The sequence below is a fragment of the Otolemur garnettii genome, unplaced genomic scaffold, assembly GCF_000181295.1.
Source record: "Otolemur garnettii isolate 467f Iridium unplaced genomic scaffold, OtoGar3 scaffold00010, whole genome shotgun sequence".
NCBI classification, from domain to species: Eukaryota; Metazoa; Chordata; class Mammalia; order Primates; family Galagidae; genus Otolemur; species Otolemur garnettii.
Genome location: NW_003852405.1, coordinates 15293596 through 15317368, shown reverse-complemented (window position 1 = coordinate 15317368; position 23773 = coordinate 15293596). Strand labels below are relative to the sequence as shown.

At 41.1% G+C, this 23773-nt stretch overlaps 1 protein-coding gene across 1 annotated transcript; it reads right to left on the bottom strand.

The window, feature by feature from the left end:
- Positions 1-8161: 8161 nt before the first annotated feature.
- Positions 8162-20709, bottom strand: DNTTIP2 (deoxynucleotidyltransferase terminal interacting protein 2). The gene is made up of 7 exons (XM_003784145.3): positions 20479-20709; positions 17083-18728; positions 14889-15027; positions 12243-12338; positions 11139-11303; positions 9464-9573; positions 8162-8528 (listed from the first exon to the last, which is right to left on the bottom strand). The coding sequence occupies exons 1-7, from the start codon at positions 20548-20550 to the stop codon at positions 8435-8437; spliced, it is 2322 nt and encodes a 773-aa protein (XP_003784193.1). The 5' UTR covers positions 20551-20709; the 3' UTR covers positions 8162-8434.
- Positions 20710-23773: the final 3064 nt, after the last annotated feature.

Below are 23773 nucleotides of genomic sequence, written 5' to 3'. Positions count from 1 at the left end.
ATTGTTGTTTGGCGGGTCCGGGCTGGGGATTCGAACCCGCCACCTTAGGTGTACGTGGCTGGCGCCTTAGCCGGTTGAGCTATAGGCGCCGAGCCTTAACATGTTTTAGTATTCAACTTGTTTTACATTCCTGAAATGAATCCTATAGGCTGTGGTGTGTATTCATTTTAATATTCTAATATTTTATTATTTTTCCATATTTAAGCAGCATTGCTTGTAGTCCCCAGTCTTGTCGGGGTTCTGCCCCAGGAGCAGGGCCTGCAAGACCTGTGGAAACTGGCGGTGACCGACTGAAGAAATACAGAGTTAGAAAGGACAGTAAAGAGACATGAGACAGAGTAGAATTAAAGGTGGGAACTCAGGGGCCCATTGCCCGTTTGTGGGATTCTGCCAATGGCACAGAGTGTTTGCTCCACTCTGCTTTTATTGAAGTCTATTGGCCCAGAGGGTAAGAAGAGGGTGGGAACAAAGATGCCAGCAGTTTCTCTGAGCATATCACAACCTATTGTTATTATTAACCTTAAAGGACAGCTTTGAGAAATCTGAAATCTGAGCCTTATATTGGGAGAGGCTCCTGTTTGAGATCACACACACAGATTTCTAGGAAGGTGTTAAACTTTGCTAGTTCCCTGTGGAGTAAAAGTGCCATGGGCATTAATCTCCTCTGAGGAATCTGTGGGAGGAATTTTCCTCCCAATACAACCAGAGAGGATCTCCCTCTGTGATAAGGGATCTAAGCTTTTCTGCCCCTATCTCAGGGCTGGAGCTACTCCCTTGATCTCTGCCTCAGGCAAATACAAATCTCCACAATGGGTATCTGCTTTCCCTGTTTACTAGGCAGGAAACAACCCAGTTAATGTATCTTTTTGTTTTTTGTCATAGCCTCTTCTATGACCATTTTTCCTCAGAGGGCTTACAGACCCAGCAGGGGTGTTTGTAAGCTGTATTCCCAACAGGCTAGAATTTCAGAAAAGGCAGGAAGCTTGCTAGCAGTGGCTAGCTTAAATGTAAACTAGCTGACTTTTATTTTGTTCTAACTCAGCTTACTTTTGAATTTTACTCTTTCTCGGGGTGCTTTCCTTTGCCAAGAATGGTGTCTATGGTCCTCATTCTCTCTGCAAATATGGAAATAACCTAGATATTTATCAATAATGGTCTATTTGAAGAAAGTGTGGTAGAAGCTTATAATTGAATATAATGCAGTCCTTTAAAAAAATGAGAAAGATCTACATTTATATTTCTATATCAATATATATAGCTATGAGAAAAATGTCCAAGATTATATGAAAAAAGCTCATATGCAAATGAATATTTTAAATAAGATTCCATTTTTTGTTAAGTAATGCTAATAATAGCAGTAGTAATAATGTGCATGTTTATTACCATGATAGTGTGTGCATAGATTTCTGGAAGGATTATTCAGTTAATAGTGGACTTCAAGACAGCGCTGAGTCAGAAAGGGACAGGGGTATGAAGGGAGGGCCTTCCTTTTTACTTTTGAGATAGAGTCTCTCACCATGTTGCCCTGGTTAGAGTGCTGTGGCATCACAGCTCACAACCTCAAACTATTGGGCTTAAGTGATTCTCTTGCCTCAGCCTCCCAAGTAGCTGGGACTATAGGCATCCGCCACAATGCCCAGCTATTTTTTTTTGTTGTTGTTGTTGCAGTTGTCATTGTTGTTCAGCAACCCCGGGCTGGGTTTAAACCCACTTGCCTCACTGTATGTGGCCAACACACTAAACACTGAGCTATGGGCACCAAGCCGGCCTTTTTCCTGTGTACTTACTTGCAGTGTTTGAGTTTTTTTCATATTGAGCACATCTTATCCTTGTAATGAAAGGTCAGCTGAGCATAGTAGCACACGGCTGTAGTCACAACTACTTGGGAGGCTGAGGCAGGAAGATAGCTTGAGCCCAGAAGTTCCAGGGTGCAGTGAGCTATTATGACTCCACTGCATTCTAGCCCAGGAGACAGAGTGAGACTTTGTCTCTTAAAAAGATTAAGAAAAAGTAAAATTAAAGCAAAAAAACCCCCCAAACCCTAATGCTAATGCAAAAGGAAAAAAGAGCATTTATGCCTATTCCTAGATAATTTTCAGATAGGCATCTGTGATACTGCTTATTAAAGATTAAAGATTTTTCAATTTGATTTAAAAGACATTTATTTTCCCCTTACATTCTACTATGCCAAATCTCAGTGATAAACCCTTTCAGAGCCCATCTATTAGTGCTTTTAGCAGCTCTTCCTATTAAGAGTAGGAAAACAAAAAAAAATCTCTTCACAGAGTGATTCCAACAGGGACCATATCCTGCAGGCCTGGTACACCATGCTGAAGAGTGTGGGCCTTACTGTAACGAGAGGCTGGGGGGGACCACTGAATACTTTTTAGCTGGGAAGCAGTGTGATCAGATGTGTATTTTGTATCGTCTGTCTGGCTGTATTGTGGATCATGGTCTGGAATTACAGAAGACCAGTTCAAGGGCCGTTGGAGCCATCTGGGTAAGAAAATGGCAAGGGCGGGTGGTGCTTGTGGTTCAGTGAGTAGGGCGCCAGACCCACAAACCAAGGGTGGTGGGTTTGGCCCTGGTCAGTCTGCAACCAAAAAAAGCTGGGTGTTGTGGCGGGCACCTGTAGTCCCAGCTACTTGGGAGGCTGAGGCAAGAGAATCACCTAAGTCCAAGAGCTGGTTGCTGTGAGCTGTGACGCCACAGCACTCTACCGAGAGCAACAAAATGAGACTCTTGTCTCTTAAAAAAAAAAAAAAAAAGAAAAGAAAATGGCAAGGGCTGGAACTAGGGAGGTAGTTTAGGGAAAGGGTAAGGATACAAACTGGAGGTGGTTCGAGGGAGGCCAGATTGATGAGCCTTGATGAATGAAAGGATATAGAGGAAAGGGAGGGAACAGAGTGACTCCCCCTTGTAATCAGGCAGATGGCTTGGTGGTAAAATAGTCATTGGGAGAGAGGTGGGTTTGGGGGGAAAAAGAGTTCAGACTTTCAGGTGCGGATTTGAGGTCTCTGTGGAACATCCCGGAGGAGACATACAGCTGGCAAGCCAAGCACAAAGCAGGCTCTCAGTAGGTATTTACAGAACGAAAGGCTGTGGGAAGGAAGGAAAGAATTAAAGGAATGTTAGTGGATATGGAAAGAGAAAGAAAGGAAGGTCTGGAGCTCAGGAGACAAATCTAGGCTGGGGATTTAAAATTCAGTATCCTGCAGATGGGATCTGAAGCTCTGCACATAGGTGAGATCATGCAGGGAGAGTAGAGAGTCAGAAGAGATAAAGGCTGAGGGCAGAAACCCGGAGCACAGACATTGGAAGGGTAGATAAAGAGTGTGTCCTTCAAGACCAAGAAAGGGAAGCCAGAGAGGTAGGAAGAGATGCAGGAGAAGGTGTTACCCCAAAGCTGATGGATTGAGTTTCCTCTGGAGGAGAAGTGGTCAAGAAGAAAAGGGAAACACCTAACACCTGCTTTATGCTGGCAAGTTTATTTACCCCTTGCCCTCTCATTATCTCCTAATTCTAAGAAGTGTGAATCATCCCCATTTTACAGATGAGAAAGTTAAGAGGCAAAGATATCATGGGAGTTAAGTGAAAGGATTAGCCTAATGATGATAGAAAAAGGCCTACTCTTCAGAGGGAAGAGGGCAAAGATAAAGAAAAGCATGAAGGTGGAGAAGGGGAAATTGAGAATGTTCATGTGTGAGGACTTGTTTTCTTTGTGCTCTTTTACAGCTCCACCTCAGACATCCAGGTTCCCAGGAAGGTATTGACAGCGGGAGTGGCCGCCCATGTATTGCTCCCAGGAAGCAATAATGCCTCCACCTTATTGCTTCCTGTTGTCAACACAGGTTCTAAAAGACCAGGGGGACTCAGCACATGTAGCTCAGCAGCTAAGGCGTCAACCACATGACACTTGAGCTGGTGGGTTCGAATCCAGCCTCAGCCTGCCAAACGACGATGACAACTACAACCAAAAAATAGCCAGGCGTTGTGGTAGGAGCCTGTAGTCCCAGCTACTTGGGAGGCTGAGGCAAGAGAATCACTAGTGTCCAAGAGTTTGAGATTGCTATGAGCTGTGATGCCATGGCACTCTACCAAGGGTGACATAGTGACACTCTGTCTCAAAAAAAAAAAAAAGATGGGCAGTGCCTGTGGCTCAGTGGGTAGGGCACTGGTCCCATATACTGAGAGTCACAGGTTCAAACCCGGCCCCAGCCAAACTGCAACAACAAAAAAAATAGCTGGGCATTGTGGCCAGTGCCTGTAGTCTCAGCTACTTGAGAGACTGAGGTAAGAGAATCGCCTGAGCCCAGGAGTTGGAGGTTGCTGTGAGCTGTGTGATGCCACGGCACTCTACCAAGGGCAATAAAGTGAGACTGTCTCTACAGAAAAAAAAAAAAAAAGACCAGGGGGCCAGGAAGTTGGCCATTCCAACTTCCTTCTTATATGGGACCATCAGCATGTTTTTTGTATTTCATAACATCATTCACTTCTATTTGGTGTCTGTTTTTTAGTCTTGGTTTGTACAAGGAAGCATGCAGAAAGGAACTATTAATACAAAGATGTATGAGATAGAGCCTATTTTCTTAAAAGTTCAGCCTGGTGAGGGACAGGAAGCCCTGGATCAATAATTCCATTAATTAGGATTGGTTTGAGCTATGAATGACAGGAAACCCAAAATAACAGTGGATTTGACACGATAAAGGCATATTTCTCTTTCATGTCAACATCCAAGAAATAGGAGCTACCTAATCCTGGGAGATCCAGGTTCCTTCTGTCCTCAAAATGCAGCTCTGCCAGTGTGTTTGCTCCTGCCACTGCCATCAGGTCATGTACTAGTTAGGAGGGAGGAGATAAAGGGACAGGGAAGGGCCCCCTCCAGTCTCATCCTTCTCTGAAGGACACTTCCCAGAAGGTGCACACACCACTTCTACTCACATTCCATGGGAGATGGGAATCATTTCCCAGGGGGCCATATTCTCAGCTAACAACCATGTGTCCTATAACTGTAAAAGGGAAAAAGTCCAGCGGTCTCTGCCAGTGTTGCTCAAACAGGTACACTAGCTCTGGAACCCTATTTAATGTTTCTGTGCCTCAGTGTCCCCACTTATAAAATGGTGATAGTAGTTGCTACATATAAACGTTACATATGCACATACGTACCTATAGGTTAACATAAAAATTGTTACATTTAATTCCTTAGTAACAGTCTCTTGACACGTGCTGTGTAGGCATTTGTTAAATACAAATAGAGTAAAAATAAGTAATCAAATGGGAATTTCAAGAGTGTACACATCAGTGGAGAGAATCTGAAAAAGGTTTTATGAAAACATGTAGACTGTCAGTTTGTAATGGCTCAAAGGACCTCATTCCTTTTCTCTACACCCCCAGCACTTAATGTGGCACCCTCCATAGAGTAAGTGCTTGAAATACTGGTTGCTGAATAGGCTTTTGAAAATATTATTGTTGGATGAAAAATGAGACAGGAAAGATATTTTAGGTGGAATTAACTGTATGAACAAAGACATGAGCAGTGAAAATGCACTGTATCTGGGACAGTACTTTCTGTGCACAGTGTATGTTCACTGAATACTCAATGTCAGCCAGTTTACTGGGTGGAAAAGGATCAGGCAGAAAAACTAAGAGGAAGTTGCAGAGCTGACAGAAATGCACCAAGGACAGGAAACCTCTACTAGTGAAGCCTGGGCCATCCAGCGGTGGGGGCTGCCTGGACCATGGTGGGACCACAATCCAACCCAAGGCAGAAAGGGAAGGAAACACTTGAGTTTCCACCTTCTCAACAACATTGTCCTACTTAAAAATCAAAGGACAAATTCATCCATATTCAAATACCCAGATAATTATAGAAGGCCAGGTATACAGAGACTAAAAGTTAGACTTTTTAAAAGTATCTAAAATCTGCATACCTTCTTGAATAAATAAATTGTGAATATCATATTTGACATGAAAAAGCTATACATATTATTGGTTTTAATTTCTTATAGTACTTAATAGGTGACATTCGATGATTTTTACTTGAATAATTGCATTTATTTCACTGAATAAGGTAGTTTTACATGTTAGAAACTATATTTTGTTCCAAGTTATTTAAGTGGCTTACACAAAATACATATAATAAAATTAAAAATCAATGAAGACAAAAGAGCATGGATGTTAAAATAGGTGTTCTTATAGCATAGGCTATTATCTCCTGGTGAAAGATAAATTAACTCAGGTATTTCTTCTTCCTGTTTTCATATTCTCTCATATAAGCTCCTTATTTTACTCAGTAGAAGGTAAGACATAGTATTTCTTTTTTTTTTTTCTTAAGAGACAGAATCTCACTTTGTCTCCCTCTGTAGAGTACGGTGGCATCACAGCTGACAGCAACCTCCAGCTTTTGGGCTTAGGTGATACTCTTGCCTCAGCCTCCTGAGTAACTGGACTACAGGTGCCCACCACAATGCCTGGCTGTTTTTTTTAATGTTGCAGGCTGGCCATGGCAGGGTTCAAACCTGCCACCCTCAGTATATGGTGCCGCCCAAAGGCAAGACATAGTATTTTAAAAATGAAAATTTTTCTATAAAAGGGACTGGGTATGATGGTTCACACCCTATAATCCTAGCACTTTGGGAGGCCAAGGCCAGTGGATTGCCTGAACTCAGGAGTTCAGGACCAGCCTGAACAAGAGCAAGACCTCGTCTGTAAAAATGGCTGGGCGCTGTGGTGGGTGTCTATAGTCTCAGCTAGAGAGGCTGAGGCAAGAGAATCGCTTAAGCCAAAGAGTTTGAAGTTGCTGCGAGCTATGATGCTATGGCACTTTACTGAGGGCGACAAAGTGAGACTGTCTCAAAAAAAAAAAAATTCTATAAAAGAAAAGACACCAATGCTTCCCCACCGCCACCTATGAATGTTATTGTCGGTTCATCTATTACTATGCTGCTGTGTCTCCAGATAGTAAATATGAAACTTCATATTTACTAAAATCTCAAGGAAGCAATATGCTGGAAAAATAGAGGTCCGGTAAATAATGACACAGAGGAAGCTACAATTCACCAAGCATCAACAGAAATAACCAACACTCCTTGGGGTCCAGAAAGCAGCCTAGCTAGGAAGCACCCTTGTGTCACTCATTGGAGATGAGGTAAACCAGGCCACTTCACCACCTGACCAAGTTAAAACTACATAATTTACTCCTGTTGCAGTTAGAACACAACACTGAATCTGGGTTATAGTCACATCGCTCCTGTTTCAGGTGCCAAGGACGGAACATAGCCCTCTTTATCCTCTACCTTTAATTCTAACTTTCTAGAATTAGAAAGTCATCTTTTAAGTCCTGTTTATAGCTTCATGTATTTGCTCCAAAAAACTTTTATCACTCCTTTGTTTTCTTTTTTTTTTTTTTTTGAGACAGGGCCTCAAGCTGTCCCCCTGGGCAGAGTGCCGTGGCATTACAGCTCACAGCAACCTTCAGCTCCTGGGCTCAAGCGAGTCTCCTGCCTCCGCCTCCCAAGTAGCTGGGACCACAGGCGCCCACCACAACGCCCGGCTATTTTTTGGTTGCAGCCGTCATTGTTGTTTGGCGGGTCCGGGCTGGGGATTCGAACCCGCCACCTTAGGTGTACGTGGCTGGCGCCTTAGCCGGTTGAGCTATAGGCGCGGAGCCACTCCTTTGTTTTCAACTGTAACTTTTATAGAGGAAACAAGCAGATCTTTGTATCCCAACTTAAACTTTCTGGATCTGAATTTACAACCTGATTATAGGGCACTTCTAATCTATCATCTCCCCCCTACCCCTATGCACACAAAATTGCATATTACTTACATTGTCTATATAACTTTGATCATTTTTTTTTGAGACAGAATCTCATTTTGTTGCCCTCAATAGAATGCTGTGGTGTCACTGCTCACAGCAACCTCCAGCTCTTGGGTTTAGGCGATTCTCTTGCCTCACCCTCCCCAGTAGCTGGGACTACAGGCGCCCACCACAACGCCCAGCTATTTTTTTTTTTGTTGCATTTTGGCCAGGGCCGGGTTCAAACCCACCACCCTTGGTATATGGGGCCAGGCACCCCACTCACTGAGCCACAGGCATCGCCCTCTTTGATCATTTTTAAAGTTATTTGAACACATTAATAAACCTTATATATTTCCTCAATTAGAAGAAATGCAATCTTTTAGATTTTTTTTGAATAACCAAGCACTGAAAACTTTACAAAAAATTTAAGTATCCCAAAATGGTTGAGAGGTGGATGTCATTTGTAGACACCAAGGGGCACATGATTCTCAACTTTTTCCAAATCAATTTCCCTATATTAACAGGGCCAACATAATTTAGATGCTGTTAATTTTCAAAATGTCTTTAGTAAAAAAAAAAAATCTTTAGTAAAGAACAGGGAGATGTAAAATGTTGTGGTTTACTTGATAAATCTTAATTGCGAAATTTCTTCTTCTTTCGGAACTTTTTCCCTGCTGCATTTGCTGCTTTTTCAGCCATGATCTCTGAATACTTCCTTCGGTTATACCTGAAAGGAAAAACCAATCCTTTATGTTCTGAAGTACATCATGCCAGATGTTAGAAGTTAAGATAGTCTTGGGGAAGGGGTTCCTAACTCCCAATTTTCTGCACTTTTACCATCTATCCATCATGTGTACCAAATTGCCACCACATATCAGGAGCCACATTGTAAGCTGGGGATAGAGCAGTGGGCAAGACAGCTATAATCTCTGCCCTCACAGAGCCTGTAATCTAGTGAGGAAAAAATGGCAAGTGTAGGAGTAGTTTTGAAAACGTTTAGCCATTAGACACCATCTACTAGGCAATGTCAAATGCAAATTTAAATTTTCTGTGGGATAAAAATGCAAAAATAAGGACATACAGACCAATGGACCTTAAAAAACATAGACCAATGGTTTTTAAAGTATGGTCTGCAGATTAGAGACCTTGACAAGGGGTCCATTAGGCAAAAATTACTTTCTCAAGAACAAGGCATTAGCTGCCTTTTCACCCTTAGCCTCTTGTAAGTGCTCAGTTTTCCAGATACTACATGACACATGGTTATTTTTGTTTTGTTATTTTCACTATATTGATATTCATATGCGATGGGTTATTATTTTAAAATGAGTTAAAGGGCTCAGCACCTATAGCACAGTTTTTATAGCGCCAGCCACATACACTGAGGATGGTGGGTACACACCCAGCCCAGGCCACCCAAACAATTACAATAAACAAAATAGCCAGGTGTTGTGGTGGGTGCCTGTAGTCCCAGCTACTTGGGAGGCAGAGGCAGGAGAATCACTTAAGCCCAGGAGTTTGAGGTTGCTGTGAGCTGTGACACCACAGCACTCTACCCAGGGCAACAGCTTGAGACTCTTTCTCAAAAAAATTAAATAAATAAATAAAATAAAATGAGTTAAAGAAAAGTGTACATATTGTCAAATGGATTATAAATTTCTTTACCTTCTAAACTCAGAATCAGCCAGCAGTTCTTCCACAATAGTTCTTTTCCTTTGCTTCTTAGGAATTCGTGAATGGTAGAAATCAGCAGGATTGTCAACGATGGTTCCAATCTATGACAATTCATTGAAATAAGTCATACAATAACTGAACACCAAGTGGTTTTTGTATTTCAGTTTAGCTCTAACAGTTTATTTACAGAAAGGAATGGAAAACATAAGCTTATGTTATACCAGTATTAGTCTTGCCATTTTTTCAAGCAAAAATAAATCATCTACTTGGCATACTGGTGCTACTAATGATGTTTGTTTATGTAGATCCAAATTTGTATGGACAGTGGAACCTCTATAAGTTGACCACTCAAAGGACTATAATAAACGAGTCCACATACACAGGTGGTCAACATAAAGAACTAGGCTAAATGTACTGATATGTACATGTGGTGCATGTCTGATTTATAAAAATTAGGTCACCTTAAGGAGCTGGTCAGTGTAGGAACGTGGTCAACTATGAAGGTTCTATAGTTTAGTGTAAATTTACAGTACAGTCAATTCGTAAGGAACAGTATAACTGAAAGAATAAAAAGGGACACATAAAGAAACTTCACTATGCAAAAAGAAGGGCTAAGCACGTGCAACCTCAAAGCAGGCAAGGACTGGTATGTATGTGTTCTGAGAAGTCTGAGCAGTGGAGTATGCTGGAGCTTAAGAAGGGTAAATGACAGAAAAAGGGCTAGTAAACTAGCTTAGGTGCAAATTATTAAGGGCCAAGTTAAGAGATACAGACTCTTCAGGTCATAAAGAATCTTTGGGCTCGGCGCCTGTGGCTCAAGCAGCTAAGGCACCAGCCACATACACCTAAGGTGGCGGGTTCGAATCCCCAGCCCGGGCCCGCCAAACAACAATGACGGCTGCAACCAAAAAATGGCCAGGCGCTGTGGCGGGCATCTGTAGTCCCAGCTACTTGGGAGGCTGAGGCAGGAGACTCGCTTGAGCCCAGGAGTTGGAAGTTGCTGTGAGCGTGATGCCATGGCACTCTACCCAGGGGGATAGCTTGAGGCTCCGTCTCAAAAAAAAGAATCTTTGAAGCTTCTAAGAAGAGGTGTAACATTAACAGATTCTTTTTAAGACTACATGACTGGCTACAATAAGGATGATGGCCTAGAAGGAAGAGCAGACCTAGAGACAGAAGACTATTACAGTAATCCAGAAATGATTGACAAAATGGCAATCCAGAAGGAAATGAACTTCAGGAAGATCAACTGGACTTCCATCTGAAAACTACATTTTAAACTATTTCAGACTTTGCCTGAGGATGATCCTCCACTGTGAAAAGAGGAAGGGATTGGTACCGATGACTCCCTCTTTCTCCCTCCATCCTGCATGGGCTCTTGCTCTTAAGTTAGCACTATTCACACATTCATACAATGAACCTTGAAGGTTCAGTAAGTTGTAGGGAGCTGACCTGGAAACCTTGCTACTGTTGTGTAACACCATCTCTCTATATGTGCCATCTGAATTGGGTTGTGACCATCATTATGTGGCCTACCCAGATACACTCCCTGCTTTAGGCATGCACGTTGTAAATATTCATCTACTTGAAGAGTAAACAGAAACATCACTATAGTGCTTTCCAGACTCCAAATCCACAAACCACCACTATTCTGCTTGCTTCCTACCTGGAAGTACTTGGGGAAGCCATCTCTATCATTTTTCTTATAAAACCTTTTAGGGTCCATGCTTGCTCTCATCTTCAGTGCTCTGAGATCATTTTTCAGTTCATCTGTCAATTCCGGAGCTTTCATACCAAACCAGCCATCCCCTGCTGTTTTCTGTCGTTCTTTCTGAAATTCAGATTTCAAAAATAAACATGTTTTAATGTCTAAGACGATACATTTACAATTCATTTCCCCCCCAAATTACACATACAGAAAATGTTGTGAATCAAGAACACATGGTTACTTTACAGAAAATATTTATCTTCAGAATTATCTTTATAAAAAGAATTAAATCACAAAACATTGATTTATCTGGCATACTGGGCACAGGATTATCAGCTTCATAAAATGAGGGATCCTTAAAATCTACTTTGTATATCATTAACTGCTGACTGCAGGGAGAGTAACACAAAGCTTCAAAGCGCATTGTCTAAAACAGACCACTTGAGAGACATTCTGATTTCTAGGGCTTATAAGTAAACATTAACATTTTTATTCATCCAGGTGTCTCAGAAAGCCACTCTAATAGTCCAGAAAGCTGTATTATTTCTAAAACAAATTATTCTCTTGAAAACTCCAAAAAAGTTGTTTACTTAATTTTATTTCATTTCAAACAAATGAGTACCTACCACACAGGAAGGCACTTGATATTAGTGACATTACTGGAGGACCATTCTCAACCTTCCTTCTGCTTCTCCTGACAATTTTTTATGTTTACTGGTTGAAATGGCAGACAGAAGCAAACTAAGGAAAATATTATTCTCTCATTAAATTTCCTACAATAGACTTCAACAGAGCTCTTAACTTAAAGCTCTTAACTCTTAAAGTTACCCACAAGCCAGGAGGTGTGGACAGTGACCCTGTATACTGGCTATAATTTTTTAAGGTAGGTTAAAAAAAAGAAAAAAAAGGCTTTACCTATGTGTGTACCACTATGGTTGCAAAGATGTGAAAATCCATACAAAATGTGTTTATGGAACCGTAACTAGACATTCATGTTGTAAAATGTATAAGCTGAAAATATACAAACATATCTAAGCATTCCAAATAAGTTACTGTACTTACTCTGCGTTTTTTCTGAAGTTGATGCTTTGATTCACTATATGGTGGGACAGAGTAGTTTTTTTCAAAATCAGGTGTAATGATGGCTTTCTGCAGAAGCTATAAACACATAAAATTGATCATAAAGTATCAGAATGTTCTATCATCTTTTCAGCAATTTAAACTTACAAGATTTAAAAATTTGGGGTAGTCTGTCTCAGTATCTGTAGCACAGTGGTTGCGGTGCCAGCCACATACACCGAAGTGCCAGGTTCAAACCCAGCCCAGGCCAGTTAAACTTTTAACAACTGCAACAAAAAACAGCCGGGGGTTGTGCGGGCACCTACAGTCCCAGCTACTTGGGAGGCTGAGGCAAGAGAATCACTTCAGCCCAAGAGTTTGAGGTTGTTGTCAGCTGTGACACCACGGCATTCTACTTAGGGTGACACAGTGAGACTCTGTCTCAAAAAAAAAAAAAAGAAAAAAAAATTGGGGTAGTCATGTCTCTTAATATTTCCTAAATCACTTCTGTATTTTGTTACTGGTCTAGGATTATTAAATAGTCTTTTTCTTGTAACCTGTGTGATTACAAGGAGTCTCAGGGTAATTCGTATTTAGTACTTTCCCCAGTACAAGAACCAAGTAAGACTGCTCCTTAACCCTCAAAATAGTTCACAGGAATGCAGCTCAAGCAGTCATTAGTTTGGAATTGACATTTAAAATTATCAATTCAGAAAAAGTCACCAAATTCAGGTTCAGACCTAGAAGTGCCTGGGTGGTATAGTATAGTCTAGGCTTTCCTATCAGAAAGCAGAACATATTATTTACTTAAATGATTAAATGAGTTTGCTCTGTGTCAAATACTATACAGGCTCTAGTACAGTGGTTCTCAACTGGGAAAGTTTGGTGGTGGTGAGGAAAGGGGAGAATGCCACTGGGATTTAGTGGGTAGAAAGCAGGGATGCTGCTAGACATTCTACAATGCACAGGACACCCTCCCACAACAAAGAATTATGCAACCCCAGGCAGTACTGCAGAGGTTAATAAACCTTGTTTTAGGAATAAAACAATTATATGATCAATAACAAATCAGATCTACAGTAGCTGTTACAGAAGCACAGAGGGGCTGGGGAAGGACTGAGGTGTCAATGACTGTTTTCCAAAGGTAGTGTCATCTATAATTTTTGCCTTGGCCTAGGAAGGAGCAGGGTATTTTAGGGGAATTACAGTAGTCTTTAATGGCAAAAACAGAGCAGATGATAGGGATAGGGATAGAGAGGCATCTTGAAGTATCTAAGCAGGAGAACATCTTATCAAATTTGTGTTTTTAGAAAGAGTAATCTAGGGCCAGGTTCAATGATGGTGTATCATGCCTGCAATCCCAGCTACTCTGGAGCGTAACGCTTTTTTCTGAGACAGAGTCTCAAGCTGATGCCCCGGGTAGAGTCCTGTGGCATCACAGATCACGGCAACCTTAAACTCTTGGGCTTACGCAATTCTCTTGCCTCAGTCTCCCAAGTAGCTGGGTCTACAGGCACCCGCTACAACGCCCGGCTATTTTTTTGTTGTAGTTACAGTTGTCATTGTTGTTTTAGCTGGCCTGGGCTGGGTTCCAACCCACCAACCTTGGTGTATGTGGCTGGCACCCTACCTAGTGAGCTATAGGCACTGCCCTGAAGCAATTCTTCTATTCTTGAACTAAGTAGTTTAAGAACAGCCTGGGCAATATAGGGGAGGCCCCATCACTAAGAAAAAAGAAGAAAAAAAATATAGCCGGGAATGGCAGTGTGCACCCATAGTCCCAGCTACTACAGAGACTAAGGTGGGAGGATCTCTTGAGCCCAGGAATTCAAGGCTGCAGGAATTATAACTGTATCACTATACTCCAGCCTAGAAAACAGAGTCAGACTGCAGTCTCAAATTATTTTTTTTTTAAATCTAGGAAAAGTATGAAGGATGGCTGGAAAAACAAAGGAGATAGAGACCAAATCGATGAGGAGGCTACAGGAGTATTCCAGATGAGAAATAAAAGGCCTGCAGTCGCCAGCGATAGCAGCTTGAAAAGGAGGAACAGAGGAGTCTTCTAGGCTTGGTGACTGACTACAAAAAGGAGATTTTGGTGTCATTAAGTAGGATAGTGACTAAAAAGGAGTATCCCTGATTTACACAGGGAAGAAGTGGGGAATTAGGGAGGTGAAGTGTCTCAGTCCCTAAATGAACAAATAGGCACTTGGGATTTAAAGATCTGAAGTTAAGAGGCATCAAGACTAGAAATACAGATTTGGGAAAAAGCAGCGGAAGGTAAGGTTACCCTAACAGTAATTTCTTCCAAAATCTTATGTATAATTTTATGTCTATACGCACATGTGCATTTTTTCCTGGTGGGGAGCCAGATATTCACAGCTTTCAGATTCTCAACAGGATCCAGAAAAGTTGAGAACTTAAGAACTGTAAGTATAGCAAGAGGAATGTTGATCGTCTACTAATTCACTTTTCAAGCATTATCTTTCACAGAAAGGACTTAATATAAAAGAAGAAATGCCTGTTCTAGAAAGAAGTGAAAAAGCACATTAGGCCACTGTGGTTACACTGAAGTTTTTTCTAGAACTCATTTCTAGAAGCGATTGGTTAGTTTTAAGAAAACCTAATAGGGCACTTCATGTAACTTACTTCATTTTTCCTTTTCTCCTTAATCTGTGTTAGGTTTCTCTTGTTAGACTGCAGTTTGTCTGCATTGAAATTGATATATAAACCACCCAATTGCTTGATACTCAGGCCAGGGTCTATGCTGCTGCTTGTCAACTTCAGACTGAAAGAAAGAAAAATCATCACTTAAAGATCTTATAATTAAATCAAAATGGAAACAAGTCAGATTGCATTTTAAAAATCATTCACTCTCTTCCCTTATATTATCAAGGACAAAAAAAGCATCTTATTTTTACAATGCACTTTCTGAAAAATTGTGAATATGTATTTTAATTCTATTTAAGTTGTTGAGAAGAAACTGTGGATGAATGATGCATTAAACAAAGTGGGAGGCTTGGCGCCTGTGGCTCAAGCGGCTAAGGCGCCAGCCATGTACACCTAAGGTGGCGGGTTCGAATCCCCAGCTCGGGCCCGCCAAACAGCAATGATGGCTGCAACCAAAAAATGGCCAGGAGCTGTGGCGGGCGCCTATAGTCCCAGCTACTTGGGAGGCGGAGGCAGGAGACTCGCTTGAGCCCAGGAGTTGGAGGTTGCTGTGAGCGTGATGCCATGGCACTCTACCCAGGGGGATAGCTTGAGGCTCCGTCTCAAAAATAAAATAAAATAAAATAAAATAAAAATAAAAATAAAAATAAAACAAAGTGGGAGACACACCAAGTTTGTTTCCTAGATTTTCTTAGAGGATTAAGGCCATATAATATGCAAACAGATTTCAAACAAAGATTTTATAAACAACTACAGAAAAGGGGAGAAGGGAATACACCCTACTATTTCAGCTCAACTTCATACAGTGAGTTAATCCAAATGCACATATCTCTGCCTCTAAAACTAACAACACAGATTCTTCTACACTGAACTTCTAAGTTATCAAAACTTAGAATGTTTTCCTGGGTGACTGAGGGCGTTTTGGGTAGTGTCTCTAAATTAGTGAGTCTAAGACAGCAATGATCATCCATACCACAGGAGTATTTTAAAAAATATACTAGCACTCTGGGAGGTTAAGATGGGTACACTGCCAGAGCTCATGGGTTCAAGACCAGCCTGAGTAAGAGCGAGACCCCATCTCTAAAAATAGCCAGGTGTTGTGGTAGGTGCCTATAGTCCCAGCTACTCAGCAGAGGATCTCTGGAGCCCAAGCATTTGAAGTTGCTGTGTGCTATGGTGCCACAGCACTTTACCGAGGGCCAAACTATCTTAAAAAAAGAAAAAAAAGTGTGTATATATAAATATATAAATGTCATATTCCAGATCTACAAAATCAGAATCTTCTACAATTTGCCTGGGTTCCTGCTACATACATGTAATAAGAATTTCTACTTTAAATTATTATCATTATTTTGCTCTGTTGCCTGGGCTAGAGTGCAGTTGCGTTGTATCATAGCTCGTAGCAACCTCAAACTCCTGTGCTCAGGCGATCCCCCTGCCTCAGCCTCCCAAGTAGCTGGGACTATAGGTGCTACCACCACACTAGTTAATTTCTTCTACTATTAGTAGAGAAGGGTACTCGCTCTTGCTCAGGCTGATCTTGAACTCCTGATGTCAAGGGATCTTCCTGCCTCTGCCTCTAGGCAGAGTGCTAGGATTACAGGTATGAGCCACCACACCTGGCCTAAGTTATTGAAAGATTCTTTGAAAAAGTGGACTTATAGTCACTCGCTTCCCTAATTATTCAGATAAACTAAGTAGTTAAAAGTGTAATCAACATCTCTTGGAAAAGTGAAATCTTTTTATTGCATTACCTTGATGGTAATTCTCAACCCTGAATTGAATGTATATTAGGATTAATGTGGGAAAGGGTACGGTTTTTAAAAATTAAGTATGCCTGAGTCTACTAATACTGTTTTTATGGGTTTAGAGTTCCCTTTTACATTGTTTTCAATCAACAATCATGCAGCAAAATCTTAAGAGATGATTTCTAACGTATCATCAAAAGGAATACTTTTAAATGTCATTGGTGGGAAAAACAGTACTAAACAGCTAGATTCTCAAAAGATAAGGGAGATTCTCAATAGAAGAGCTCATCTGTAAAGAGTCCAAGGCGGTAATTTTCCCAATTCCTAAGCTTTCTAATATTTCACATTTTTATGGCAAATTAGCCACTTGAAGTATATACATGTAATACAAAACATTTACTTAGAAAAATAAAGGTAAAACTTACAGTTTAGCCTTTGTGTTATTTAGTAAGTCTTCTTCATCACTAAACTCATCTTCATCTTTCTCATGGTCTGATGGTTCTTCACTTTTTTCATCCTCTTCCTCCTCCTCTTTTTCTTCCTCGATGGCAACCTCACTTGCCTTGTCTTCCTCTTCCAAGTAAAAATTTTTATCAGCACTCAGTCCAGGAGTTGTATCAATTACAAACAACGCACTGTCACATGGCACATTTCCTGTGTCTCCACTTAATGACTCTCTTTGGTCATTATTTTCAACAAAACACCTAGTGTCCTCTTCATCCTCACTGTTTTCAGACTGCTGGCTTTCATCACTGCTGAGAACCAGCAAAACAGAATCCTCTTTACCCTGTGATTTGTTGTGCTCAGACACATACAGTTTGGTATCATCTTCAAGATCTACATTCCCTTCACTGTTCTCGTCTTCACTGTCACCTATAATGGTGAATTCTTCTTCATCATCACTACCACCACAAACATCAAACTTTGTCAGGTCACTTGTTTCTACGGTGCTCTTTCTCTTTTCAGTCCATCTGTCCACTTCCACAACTGCAAATGTCTGAGCTAGTGATTTCAGTATAGCCTCAGAGTTCATACTTGAGGGCTCTGATGTGGCATCGTTATTTTGCGGGGTTGAATGCCTGTGAGAAACAAAGTGCTGAACACTAGTGTCCTGAAATTCAGAAAGATAATTCAACTGAGAACTTGTCTCATTAATTTCCTTTTCTTCATCTATTATTTTGTTAGCCTCTTCATCCACATCCTTGTAACTGCGCTTTCTTATTTCTGTAAGAGATGTAATATTGGCCTGTTTTTCATCTCTTACATTAGAAAGTTGGCATTTTTGCACTGTTAGTATTTTTTCTGAATTTCTGTGAAAGGAATCATCATCAAAGCCATTATTTGAAAAATACGGTTTATTTATTGGAGAAAGACATTTTGCTTGTAAATGAGAAATTTGTCTAGTGTCTGAATCCTCTGAATTCACAGGAACATCAACATTTTGCTTCTCATTCCCTGGTAAAATCTCACTATCTTTCTTCTCAGTTTGTGCCTCTAATTTCCTCTGCAGGCTTCTGGTGGTTCTCCTGGCATCAATTCCAGAGAATGAAATGTCTGAACATGATGTCTTAGCATCAGATGCAGCTTCAGTATGTGATTGTTGGCTTGGATCTGCCAGAGATTTAGCCTTACTTCTGGTTCTTGTTGTCTTTTCTGGGGGAAGCACAATTCTAGAAATACCTGAAACATGAGATTCTGCTTCAGAGACAACTTCTTCATTATGAGACTCATGAGACTCATTTGTTATAGTTATTTTTGGCCTTTTCTTAACACTGGACACTGGAGGGCATGCAATTAAGATCTGCCTTCTCCTAGTTACTCTTAAAATGGTATCCTGGTGCTCAGACACAGAAGAATAATTTGACTCTGCTTCAGAGATCTCATCATCAGTTGAGGGTTCAGTTACCTCTGGTGGTGAGCCTATAGTTCTGCTCTTCCTCTTTTTGGTTTTGGGAGTTCTGGGGATTGATCTTGGTTTCCCAGTGGTATGTGATTCATCAGGACTTTGGTCATTAGATCTAGATTCCTTCCTGCTTTCTGGATGTGGTTGAGACCCAATAGCAGCAGAATTCTGCAAGCCAGAGAAAACACAATGTAATTTAGGTATGGCCAGGACAAGGACAAAGCCAATGAGGTTCAGCCCCCAAGAGCAAAATTTAAGAGGGCACTAAAAATCCCAAGATTATTACAAAAAATAAAATGTAAGAAACACCAAGCCCATGTCTCCTTTTTTTTTTTTTTTCCAGGGTCTGGCTCTGGTCAGTGAGCAGTGGCATGATCACAGCTCACTGCAGCCTAGAACTCCTGGGTCCTCCCAACTCAAGACTCCAGAGTAGATGGGATTACAGGATACAGCCACTGCACTTGTTTCACTTGCTTCATCTTAGTTGTGGATCTGAACAATTAAAGAGAGTCCTTCTTCTCCATTCTTGCGATGCATTACTAAGAAGGATGTGTTCCACTTCCATCCAAGTTAATACAAAAGATGCAAACTCTCCATCTTTTTTAGTGGCTGAATAGTATTCCATGGTATAAAAATCCAGGTACTCTATTCAAATATGGCTGCAGAAGTTGAGCTAAAGGGAGGGGGGGGATGAGCAAGTGGGGAAAAGGGAGGGAGGGGGATGGGGAGGTCATGGTGTATGGCATACCTCTTGGGGGTGGGACACAATTGTAAGAGGGACTTTTATCTAACAAACGCAATCAATGTAACCTAATTCTTTGTACTCTCAATGAATCCCAAACAACAAAAAAGAAAATATAATTAAAATCAACACAAAAACAAAACAAAACATAAAAAGAGTCCAGGAAACAGAACAATTAAAAAAAGAATTTTTTCCACTCAAAGTCAAATATGCTAGGTAATCCTATGTTCTGACCCAAATATAGGGAAAGAGAAGAGAAGAGGAACATTAACTGAGCAAATAAGTCTTCAGGAAACATCTCAATGAAATCAGCCGCAGCTTAGACATTAAATAACTGCCGCCACGCCTTTGCCGTCAATGAAGAAATTATTAGGAGACTAACACCACCGAGAGCCACCAGGCGGCATCTCTACAGCCCTCCCCACGACACACGGACACAAGGGGGTGGTGTTGGGACAGCGCCAGCCTCTCCACGTGAAAACAACACCTTTCTCTCCAACTCCACTAAATGAAGCTTGTGCCTAGTAGTCAAAATTAACCTCCCTTGTTAAGATTTTTTTTTTCTTTTTTTAGACAGGGCCTCAAGCTATCGCCCTTGGTAGAGTCCTATGGCGTCACAGATCTCAGCAACCTCCAACTCCTGGGCTTAAGCGATACTCTTGCCTCAGCCACCCAAGTAGCTGGGACTACAGGTGCCTGCCACAACGCCCGGCTATTTTTTGGTTGTAGTTGTCATTGTCTGGCAGGCCCGGGCCAGATTCGAACCCACCAGCTCTGGTGTATGTGGCTGGCGCCTTAGCCGCTTGAGCCACAGGGGCTGAAACCTTTGGTAAGATCTTAACAGGTTAAATGCCCTGAGCTCTGCATCGGCCTTAAGGAGTTGAAAGACCCAAAGCAAGTCCTAACACCTATTCCACACTAAGAATCTCCTTTTCCAAAAAACAATAAAACAGTAAAATAAAATAAAAGAACTGCCTTGTAAGACCGTGGTAAGGACTAAAGTTTCTACCACAAGCTTATGGCAGTTCAGGGTCTAGTATGCCGAAACACGCGGCAAGTCCCAGCCCCTCTCCACTGGTCTTCCTCGCGTTCCGCCAGACTCCGTGCCGCCCCCACCTGCCTGAGCGCCGCTCTGCGAAGCAGCAGGAGAAATGGGGTAGACTTGCGATTTCCTACCTCCTGCTGGGAGCTTTCAGCCGACGTGGCTGGGATGCTTGTCCGAGCTCGCCCGGACCTGGTGACCACCATCTTCCCGGTGCCCAGCGGCCCAGCAGCCAACGCGGCTTCTCTCAGCTCCGGCGCCCCGGAAGTGCGTCAGAGAAACGCGTCGCTCGAGTTTTCCTCTGGGATCCCAGAAATCGCGAGAATCTTGGGCTTGAGTTCGTTCGGCTCCAGCTAGGGGCTGGAGAACGTGGCTTTTAGCGATCTCTTCATCGCTGTGGGGCAGAACCCAGCTCTTTGCTAGGGGAGACCTTCGTGGGAGCCGTGAAACCCGCAGAGACAAAAGGCTTTCGTACTTACTGGTACGAACAGATTGGAAAATCGCATCTTCTGCCTGCCTTTCCATCCCTCTTATTCGTTCACTAATTCCAAAGGTTTTAATGTAGCCAGGGGATATGTATACGTTTTTCTTTTTCTTTTTAATTTTCTTATGCATGTAATGTGTGCATTTGGTTTCTATTTTTTGCCTTCACAGAATTAAAAAGGCTTAAAATTTAATAATAACGTTTAAGATAAGGACTAGAAACAAAAACCAAAAGAAAGAAGATAAGTACATTCAGAAAAGAAATCAGACGATTACTGCAACGAAATATTGAGCAATAATAAAAATAATGCAAAAGTAACATTCACATTGTCAGATAAGAGTATGTCTATCATAGAATGCTTTGACTCTGAGGTTCAGTATGGAGTCATCAGTTAACTTATTTTTTTTCCAAAGTCTCAAAAACAGACAACTAATATTTATAAATAAAAATAGAAGATAATTTAAAAACACAGATCATGCCAAATCTTATACACAATAGAAAAAGAAGAAATACTTCAAAATGATTCTACTTCATGTGGACATACCTGATAATCAAATTGGAAAAAATACATTATTCTAAAGGGAAATTACAAACATACTTCACTTATAAATGAGGATGTAATATCCTAAACAACATATTAACAAGTTGAATTAAAAATTAATGTTCAATGTACTTTGGTCAAAATTAAATCAAATTTATCTAAGAATTAGTCATTATTTTCTTTTTTTCCTTTCCCTCACCCCCTCCTTCCTCCTCTTTCTGTCTGCTCTCCCCTTCCCCCATGCCCCACTGTGTCATTAATTGTCCTCATATCAAAGTTGAATACATAAGATTTATGCTTCTCCATTCCTGTGATGCTTCACTGAGAATAATGTGTTCCACTTCCATCCAGTTTAATATACATGCTACAAAATCTCCATTTTTTTTAAAGAGCTGAATAGTATTCCATGGTATACATACACCACTGCTTGCCAATCCATTCCTGGGTTGAGGGGCATTTAGGCTATTTCCACATTTTAGCGGTCACAATCACTAAAATATACCTTTTTCTTGAAACAGTAATGTACTATTGTATTATTTGTGAAGTTAAATATAAATAAATTTTAAAGACATGGTTGGGGTGTATATATATATACATATATATAGAGAGAGAGAGAAAGGGAGAGGCAGACAAAAAACACACCCCGGGGACTTGGAGACTAGTTTGGAAATTATATAATCTAAATGCATGATGTGTTTAGGAATTGGTAATAGCTGAAGAGAAGAAATATTAGAGAAATTTTAAGGGAGAGTGATAAATTTTTTTGCGTGAAAGAGAATAGAATCAAGAAAAGTGTTTTGGTTTTCTTTCAGGATAAAGGGTAGAGAAACAATATGTTGGAAGGGTTAGAAAGGGATTGAAGAAATAAGTAAATGGCATTTATTGTTGGACGTGAGAAAGGACGAATGCCTCAGCAAGTCTATTCCCTTTTACTTTATTAATAGAAAACCATTTTTTTTCCTTAAAGTCATGGCACAGATTTTTTTGTGGATACATTGCTTCCCAACTCAAAACTACTCCTTTTAAAGTCTTCCTTTTAGCCAGATGTAGCTAAGTGACTAAATTTTGGCCAATTACATATAAATCAACTTTTTTTTTTTTTTTGAGACAGAGCCTCAAGCTGTCGCTCTGGGTAGAGTGCCATGGCATCACAGCTCACAGCAATCTCCAACTCCTGGTCTTAAGCAATTCTATTGCCTCAGCCTCCCAAGGAGCTGGGACTACAGGTGCCCGCCACAACGCCTGGCTATTTTTTGGTTGTAGCCGTCATTGCTGTTTGGCAGGCCCAGGCTGGATTCAAACCTGCCAGCTCCGATGTATGTGGCTGGTGCCTTAGCAACTTGAGCTACAGGCACCAAACCTAAATCAAGTATTACTTCGAGGGCAGCGTCTTAAAAGGGAGATGGCCCTGTCTGACTTACTAAACTTCATTTTACTTTCTGGAAGGTTGTGTTTACTGGTTTTCAGGCAGCAGTTTTGTACTGTAGGAATACAAGACATGCTTTAGAGATAGCACAGAAGTGAGGAAGAAAATAAACAACTGGTGGAGCTGCCATCCTAGCCCTCAACAGCCTCCTAAATTTCTTTCACTTTTGAGAGAAATACCTTTTTAAAAAGCCACTGTTATTTAGGGATTTTTCTGTTTGTAGCAGAGCCCAATCAATACCAACTGAAGAATTAATAGAAAGGTGGAAGAGTTTAACCACAGAATACACCTTCCTTGGAGGCAGGAGGGAAGAGTATGTAAATTCAAGAAAATTCGAGTGGAGAGCAGAAAATGGGATTTGGGCTCCTCTCTTTAAGTAGATGGTGATTCCTCTCACAACAACAGAAAAGGGGAACTCTTCTGGGGAATGTGGTAAGGAACAAAAAGGAATTTTAGTAGGGCCAAGTAGCAAGGGAGACTATGTCAGATAAACAGAAAACAGGATAGAGTTGAAGAGACAAAGGGAGGAAGGAAAGTGAACTAACCGGAGAGGGGAAAGGGGAGTGGAGATGGAAGCGACAGAACCACAGCATTAATCATAATAGTTTTGAACACTTACTGTCTGGTAGATGTTATTCTAAGGGCTTACATGTATTCATTCATTCATTTAATCTCTGTAACAATTTTAACTTGAGCAAATGCATGAAAACAAAAAGGACAGGTGGGTGTAGAAAATTGGAAAGAATGTTAGAAAATCAGAGTGTAATATTCACTTGAAAGCTCGGCCTCTTGCAAGTAAAAAAAAGAAAAAGAAAACCCAAACATTTACCATTAAGAAACTCGGGTAAAGGCTCCGCGCCTATAGCTCAACCGGCTAGGGCGCCAGCCATGTACACCTAAGGTGGCAGGTTCAAATCCCCAGCCTGGGCCCGCCAAACAACAATGATGGCTGCAACCAAAAAATAGCCAGGCGTTGTG